The 8,742-nt window shown below is 50.8% G+C and overlaps 1 protein-coding gene across 1 annotated transcript in view; it reads right to left on the bottom strand.

The window, feature by feature from the left end:
- LOC126988328 (unconventional myosin-Ia-like) overlaps positions 1 to 6,196 on the bottom strand; it is an 87,227-nt gene extending 81,031 nt beyond the window's left edge. The window contains exon 1 of the mRNA XM_050846384.1: positions 5,182 to 6,196. Coding sequence (XP_050702341.1) covers positions 5,182 to 5,767 — 586 coding nt within the window. The 5' untranslated portion in view covers positions 5,768 to 6,196. The remainder of the gene's footprint in view (positions 1 to 5,181) is intronic.
- Positions 6,197 to 8,742: the final 2,546 nt, after the last annotated feature.

Here is an 8,742-nt window from a genome sequence, read left to right as displayed (position 1 = left end):
AGAGGAGGAGGAGGAGGAGGAGGAGGAGGAGGAAGAAGAAGATGAAGATGAAGGAGATGAAGAGGAGAAAGATGAAGAAGATGATAAAAGAGGAGGAGGAGGAGGAGGAGGAGGAGGAAGAAGAAGATGAAGATGAAGGAGATGAAGAGGAGAAAGATGAAGAAGATGATAAAAGAGGAGGAGGAGGAGGAGGAGGAAGAAGAAGATGAAGATGAAGGAGATGAAGAGGAGGAAGATGAAGAAGATGATAAAAGAGGAGGAGGAGGAGGAGGAAGATGAAGATGAAGATGAAGGAGATGAAGAGGAGGAAGATGATAAAAGAGGAGGAGGAGGAGGAGGAGGAGGAGGAGGAAGATGATGAAGATGAAGGAGATGAAGAGGAGGAAGAGGAAGAAGATGATAAAGGAGGAGGAGGAGGAGGAGGAGGAAGAGGAAGAAGAAGAAGATGAAGATGAAGGAGATGAAGAGGAGGAAGAGGAAGAAGATGATAAAAGAGGAGGAGGAGGAGGAGGAGGAGCAGGAAGAAGAAGATGAAGATGAAGGAGATGAAGAGGAGGAAGAGGAAGAAGATGATAAGAGAGAAGGAGGAGGAGGAGAAATATGAAGATGAGGAGGATGAAGATGAAGGAGATGAAGAGGAGGAAGAGGAAGATGATAAAAGAGGAGGAGGAGGAGGAGGAAGAGGAGGAGGAGGAGGAGGAGGAGGAGGAAAGTCAATATGAAGGCGGAAATGAAGAATGAACAAAAAATTATCAAAGGAAGAAGAAAATTGAGAGAGAGAGAGAGAGAGAGAGAGAGAGATGCTAAAATGATGTTAAGGAAAGTAAATATATGATAGTGATTCTCTCTCTCTCTCTCTCTCTCTCTCTCTCTCTCTCTCTCTTTCGGCTAATTTTAATCGTTCATCTTTATCAATGAAAGGAGATATATGAGGAGGAGGAGGAGGAGGAGGAGGAGGAGGAGGAGGAGGAGGAAGAAGAAGAGGAGGAGGAGGGGGAGGAAGAAGATGAAAATGAAGGAGATGAAGAGGAGGAAGAGGAAAATTATAAAAGAGGAGGAGGAAGAGGAGAAGAAAGAGGCGGAGGAGGAGGAGGAGAAGGAGGAGAGGAGGAAGAGGAGGAGGAGGTGGAGAAAAAGATGAAAAAGATGAAGGAGGAGGTGCAGGAAGAAGAGCAGAAGGAGGAGGAGGAGGGAGAAGAGGAGGAGAAGGAGGAGGGAGAGGAGGAGGGAGAGAAGGAGGAGAAGGAGGAATAGAGGAGGAAGATGAAGAAGAAAAAAAATATAAGAAAACAAAAAAAAAATAAAAATATAGAAGAATAAAAACAAAAACAAGTATTACACACACACACACACACACACACACACACACACACACACACACACACACACACACACACATTGTCTCCATCACTTCAAGCGTCGCATTAAAGAAGAAACAGAAGTGAACGCACGAACGCACGCACTAACACAGGTCGGCATTGTCAAGCGATCTCATCTCCCACAACAGCTGTTTCCCAAGACCACAAAGATGAGTCGGGTTCTCAAGAGTCTTTTTACGTTCATGGTGCGAGAGCCTTGTCAAACTATCACCAGGCTCATAACACTACCCATGGAAATACTACTAACACATCCTCCACCAAAGCCTTGTCAAACTATCACCAGGCTCATAACACTACCCATGGAAATACTACTAACACATCCTCCACCAAAGCCTTGTCAAACTATCACCAGGCTCATAACACTACCCATGGAAATACTGCTAACACATCCTCAACCAAAACCTTGTCAGACTATCACCAGGCTCATAACACTACCCATGGAAATACTACTAACACAGCCTCTACCAAAGCCTTGTCAAACTATCACCAGGCTCATAACACTACCCATGGAAATACTACTAACACAACCTCAACCAAAGCCTTGTCAAACTATCACCAGGCTCATAACACTACCCATGGAAATACTACTAACACAACCTCCACCAAAGCCTTGTTAAACTATCACCAGGCTCATAACACTACCCATGGAAATACTACTAACACAACCTCTACCAAAGCCTTGTTAAACTATCACTAGGCTCATAACACTACCCATGGAAATACTACTAACACAACCTCCACCAAAGCCTTGTCAAACTATCACCAGGCTCATAACACAACCCATGGAAATACTACTAACACAACCTCAACCAAAGCCTTGTCAAACTATCACCAGGCTCATAACACAACCCATGGAAATACTACTAACACAACCTCCACCAAAGCCTTGCCAAACTATCACCAGGCTCATAACACTACCCATGGACATACTACTAACACAACCTCCACCAAAGCCTTGTTAAACTATCACCAGACTCATAACGCTACCCATGGAAATACTACTAACACAACCTCTACCAAAGCCTTGTCAAACCATCACCAGACTCCCAGCATTACACAGGGACACACCATTAGTGCTCATTGAGTTCTTTATCTGTAACACTGATATCGAAGGGCAGGACTTAGCATAACCTTCCTGCTGGGGGAAACACTATTGAAAGCTTTTATATGGAGGATGGGTGTGTTTGTGGACGAGGAGGAAGGGAAGGCTGCCATGAGAGAGAGAGAGAGAGAGAGAGAGAGATGCTAAAAAGATGATAAGGAAAGTAAATATATGATGGTGATTCTCTCTCTCTCTCTCTCTCTCTCTCTCTCGGCTAATTTTAATCGTTCATCTTTATCTATGAAAGGAGATATAGGAGGAGACCAAGCTATCATAGACAGTAAACACACAGCCGTAGGTCTCTAATACCCATCAATTTCTGTGTTGTATCGCCGCGCTGGGGACACCACACTCACACGAGGACAGCACGGAGGCACGCTGAAGGTATAGTGAAAAGGCAAACAGGGAAGGTCGCTCTGGTAGCCTGGGAGAGGGGGTGGACTGGATGGTTCGTCGCCCGCCTTTCGTATGTAATCAAACGCCTGGGGTCTTTTTTTTCGGCGATTTTCAGACGTTTGACCACACTAATTGTTTGCCATGTGACGACCCTTTGGCAGAGTTTCCCTTGTAATATGTTTTTCCTGTCTTCCGTCTTTTATCACGATCTTTATTCTTCCTCCTTATTTTTCTCCCTTTCCTTCCTCTCTCTCTCTTTCTCCTGTTCCCCTGTGTCACAGGCCTGTTAAATGTAGATCTGGAGACGGGACCACACGAGCGTAAAGCCCAGGCCCTGTGAAACTACAACTAGGTAGCTAGGTAAATACACACAGCGCCTGACAATACCGGCCTCAGACGTGCTGGCTCCGTCCCCCCTTGAACACATTCCCGCGGACGCCCCTGGCCAGGCAGACATGTTGAGACGGAGAACTGTGATACACTCACGACCAAAAAAAATGACAGACAACTCCACAAAACGATGCGTCAGCAGAAAGGATAAAAGAATGAAGATGCTGGTTAACTCTTGCATAAGGGATTTGGACTGTATAGGGATGAGCTAGAGTGGAGAATCGCGTGCAGTGGGGCCGCGAGAGAGGGGGAGGCATGCAGTTAGCAAGTTCAGAAGAGCAGTCAGCGTGAACATATCGGAAGAAGATGGAAAGAGACGCGGAGGACTTTAAGAGGTAGGAGACTGTCAGTAAAAGGAGGAATGTCGATGAGAAGAAAAGCCTTAGGGCCGCTTTCACAGTCACTTCGTTTGTTTTGATCGTTACCAATGGCGGCGATCGACGCTATAGTTTTCCATTTGAAACTGGCCTATGTGGTAGTGGCCGCTGCAGATGAAGCGAGAGGTGTTGAGAGTGTGTGGCAAGGTGCGGGGCTAGGCTAACCCCGCAGCCGCCACTACCCCATCGCCCAGTTTTACGTGGAAATACTATAGCGGCGATAACAGCCATTGGTAACGATCAAAACAAACAAAACGACTGTGACAGCTGCCCTTAGACTCATCTCTCTCCAAAAGAACTGTGTGTGTGGAGCCCCCCACACATGAGAGGCATACTCCATACGAGGGCGGACAAGGCCCCGTATATGGACAGCAAGATTTGTGATACTGTGATGCAGAATTTTCTCGGGAAGACGATAGAGTTTCTTCAGTTTTCCTTATATGTCAAATAATAGTGTAAGGAAACTGGATAGGATCGCAGAGTGTAAGTCGTCAGGGGTGGAGGCAGTGGGCAGAGTGACGCCCAAGCCAAGAGGAACACAGACGAAGCATTTCATGTTAAAAAGAAAAGATCCTTGAAGTAGCCTTATAATCTCAGTCATTTTATACGGCTGCGAGTCCTGGCTTAAAGGCGCGCTGAGACACAGGAAACATTGTACAGCGAGGCAATTAACATCTTGGTGGGGCTTGATGGTCGACCCCAGCCCGTTATGGCGCAGGCAAATGTTTATAGTGGCGCCATCTTGCTTGGCTCGTGCTGCCCCCTGGAGCTCATCTTTGAGCCTCTCCTTTTTAGAGAGAGAATCTAGACTCCAAAGTCCGGGTTGATAGGTGGTCTTCTGGACGGCGTGTGGGTGGTGCTGGACCACTTGGCGGTGACTGAAAAATCCCAGCTGTGGTGGTGGCAGAACTCAAACTCGCGTCCTCCTGCATGAACGCGGCGCCAGCATGTTAACCACTCAACCACCGCTCAGGTAGCCGCCACCCAAGTCTGTCATACTAGCGAGATTTTCATAACCTCACCTAACCTTCTTCCATGAACCTATAGTGTTCGCTTTACTTTGACCTTACCTGACCTAACATAGCCTGGCTCAGCTTACCAACTAAAACGCCCCATATATACAATCAAATCTTCCCCTTCCCTGTTTAGAATGGTTCCTATTTTCCACAGGACCGACAAAGAACCGTTAAAAGAGTCAGCCCGTGGCAAACTCTACATCGTCGGAAGAATGCCTGGCGTTGACTTGTTCGTTAGGTCGCCGCCCGTCAGCTGGTTATGTAGCGTCCCCGCCTCGCCTCATTCGCGGCGCCGTGCTTTTAGAAGGTTTGGTGCTTTCCTTAATCGTGGTTATTATCAGGGTAAATTGAAATCGTTCTTATGATTACTGTATATGTGTGTGTGTGTGTGTGTGTGTGTGTGTGTGTGTGTGTGTGTGTGTGTGCCTGAGTGTGTATAAAGGTGCTGATGGCGGTGTGTCGGTGTGTGTCCGTGTCTTTCTGTGCCCGCTTCCCCGTGTCTCCCGTGCCCCGGGCGTCACCTGTGGTCGCCGTGGGGTCGGGCTGGCCGGGCCGCAAGCTGGGTCGTCGCGGCTCACCCGGCGCCGCCGCCGCCGCCGCCGCCGCTGCCGCCTGGTCGTCGGCGTGGTGGGCGTCGTGGTCGGCGCCGCGGGTCAGCTCGCTCAGCTCGTCGTCGTCCTCTTCGTCGTCCTCGTCGCCGTGGGAGTCCCCGTATGGGTCCCCGTATGGGTCACGGTATGGGTCCCCGTAGGGATTTCCCGCGGGCAGCGGCTCCACCAGGAAGGTGACGCGGCGCGGGCGGCTGAAGCCGTTCCTGCCGCGCACGGCGGGCGCCGCCACGGCCTTGGGGGCGCGGCGGCCCCGCAGCTGCTCCACGCGGGGGTCCAGGGGTCGCGGCCGCCCGAACGTGGTGAGCAGGGGCGGCGGGGAGGGGGGGCCGCCCCCCGTCATGGCGGCGCCGCCCCTGAGGAAGGCGGGCACCTCGGGCACCACCAGGGGGCCGTTGGGCACGTGGGAGGGCGAGTCCGGGGGGTCGGGAGGGGGGGGCTGCGGGTGCACCTCAGCCTCCACCAGGTGTCGAGGGCAAGGGGGCGCCGCGCCCTCCATCACCCCGCCATGGCGTGCCGGGGCCAGTGGGCCACGGGGCGCGGGGCACTGCCAGGCTCCTCACCCCGCCGCGGGCCGGCCGGGCGCTGCGGCCACACGGGGCCACACAGGGCCACACGGGGTAACACAGGGCCACACGGGGTAACACAGGGCCACACGGGGCCACACACACAGGGCCACGCACCGTGCCACGTGCACGTACACACGCACACACCCACACACAGCAGCCTGTAGCCTGCCTCCTGCAGCCTGTCGCAGCGTGCCGCGGCGCCTCACGCTAACCAGGCCGCCACTGACCCGTCGCCGCCGCCGCTCAGCTGACCGCTAATGTGCCTCACAAGATTATGACGTCACGCACAGGGTCGCCGCCCCCCCTCTCCCCCCGCCCCCAAGAAAACCCGCCACGTCCTCCCGCTGGCGGCGCGGCGCGGCGCACACCCTGCCCCGGGGCTGGCGGCTGCTGTTGTGGTTGTTATTGTTGTTGTCGTTGTTTGTGTTGTTGTTGCCGTGCCAGTCGCTGTTTATCATTGTATTTATAATATTAAAACTTTCTATCATTATTGTCACCATTAATACCTCCACTACTAACTCAGCCGCTGGAGGGAGGTGCCGATATCACTACTACCAACACACACACACACACACACACACACACACACACACACACACACACACACACACACACACACACATACAGAGAGAGAGAGAGAGAGAGAGAGAGAGAGAGAGAGAGAGAGAGAGAGAGAGAGAGCAAAGAAAGTAGGGCAAATGATAGATAAATTGAAAGAAACAGATACTACTACTACTTTCACTACTTCTACTCTACTTCTATTACTACTACTACTACTATTACTACTTCTATTACTACTACTACTACTATTACTACTTCTATTACTACTACTACTACTATTACTACTTCTATTACTACTACTACTACTATTACTACTTCTATTACTACTACTACTACTATTACTACTTCTATTACTACTACTACTACTATTACTACTTCTATTACTACTACTACTACTATTACTACTTCTACTTCATCACAGTTGTTACTATCATGGTCATCATCCTCGTAGTCTTTCTTTATTTCTTCCTAACACACCTTTACTCCCTCCCTCCTTCCCTCCCTTCTTCCCTCCTTCTCTCCCTCCTTCCTTCCTTCCCTCCCTCCCTCCCCTTGGCACCTCCTTTCCTCGTGGAGACGCGTCGTAATTGTGTTAGTGTTGCTTCTCTCTCTCTCTCTCTCTCTCTCTCTCTCTCTCTCTCACACACACACACACACACCACCGCCAACACACACTACACTAACTAACTAACGGGAGCATACGCCAGGGTGCGCGTCGCTTCACTCACCCGCTGCCTCCACCCCCTGACGGTCCCACAGAGCAAGCCTCCACGTGCCTGCCCTTCCAACTCCAAGCCCCTCCCACCAGGATCGGTCGACTTGCCCCGACCATGAGCTACGTGGGCGTCCCTTAGGTCTCGTCCACTCCTAGTCTATATACACTAAGTCAAGTCATACGCAGGTTTGTGGGAGGATACACGGCCGAGGCGTGGTTTATGCATGACACTGCTTGGAGCCAAACTAGAGAATGTAGAAACAGGGATTTAGAGAAAACGAGGAAAGGCGGACTAATTTAAATCAATCACTTCATCATGCCCTCCCTCACACCCCACACCGCCGTTTGTAATCATTGAAATTATAGTCACGCAATAGCACAATAAAAAGACATATTTTTTCGTCAGTGGCTTGCCTGAACGCGCTGTGAAAGAAGGCGAGAATGCACATCCAGAGTGCACACACGGCCCCAACTTTAGTCACCCCTGAACTGGCGGGTATTTTTTTTTTAGCTCCAAGTGACGTCATCCCGCTGCTCCGACCCAAAACCGCCTCCTGCGCGTACTGGTCGCAGTTTTGAAGCAGAGTGACTTGACTTGGTACATATAGACTTAGGTCCACTCAGGGTTGTCCCGTACAGAAACAACCCCGTGAGCAGGATCGATGTCTGGGAGGCGGACGCATACAGATTCACACCTTTTTAATAGGAAGGCGGTGGCTGAGTGGTTAGCGTGCCTGTCCCGCATTCGGCGCGTCCTGGATGATGCAGGTTAGCCGCTGCCTCCTGGGATTTATCTGTCACCGCCGAGTGGCCTAAGACTACCCTCATGCTGTCCTGAAGACCACCCATCAACCCGGATTGTAGAGGAAACCGTCCAAGTGAATCAAGAATGAGCTCCGGGGGGCAGCATGAGCCAAGAATAGATGGCGCCACTATAAACACTTGGCTGCGTCATGACGGGCTGGGGCCAACAACCAGACACCTAAAGAAAGCCTACCGGTGTATAGACCAAGACGTAAAAAAAGTATATAAAAAAAATAATTATAACCTGCAAACGAGTGTGAACGGGAAAAGGGGACAGCACTCCCTCCTGCGCCTCCCCCCCCTCGACGGATGCCCAGGGGAAGGGTAACTGCGGGGGGGCTTGCATGGAGTCGTGGGTGGAGGCGGCGGGGGAGTTAAGCGACGCGTCCCCTAGCGTATGCCCCCCGTTATTTACGTTGTAGTTAAGGGGCTATTACACTGGGCAAACTTTCCGTGGATCTTCAGTCAAACCACGATTTCCGCTGGCGTGGTTCTCATATTTCCGTGGTTTTCTGACGTGTCCACGATCTTCCAAAGCTACGGTAGATTTCACTGAAGGACGACGGTATTACTCACCATCATCAGCAGCAATAACAAGAAACAAATGAGAGCCACGCCAGGGGAAATCGAGGTTTGACTGAAGATCCACGGAAAATTTGCCCAATCTAAAGGGGCTATTACACTGGGCAAATTTTCCGTGGATCTTCAGTCAAACCACGATTTCTGCTGGCGTGGTTCTCAGTTGTTTCTTGTTATTGCTGCTGATGATGATGGTGAGTAATGCCGTCGTCCTTCGGTGAAATCTACCGTAGCTTTGGGGAAGAT

The sequence above is a fragment of the Eriocheir sinensis genome, chromosome 69 (genome assembly GCF_024679095.1).
Source record: "Eriocheir sinensis breed Jianghai 21 chromosome 69, ASM2467909v1, whole genome shotgun sequence".
NCBI classification, from domain to species: domain Eukaryota; kingdom Metazoa; phylum Arthropoda; class Malacostraca; order Decapoda; family Varunidae; genus Eriocheir; species Eriocheir sinensis.
The sequence above is the reverse complement of the archived record's forward strand: the minus strand, read 5'-3'. Positions and strand labels throughout refer to the sequence as shown.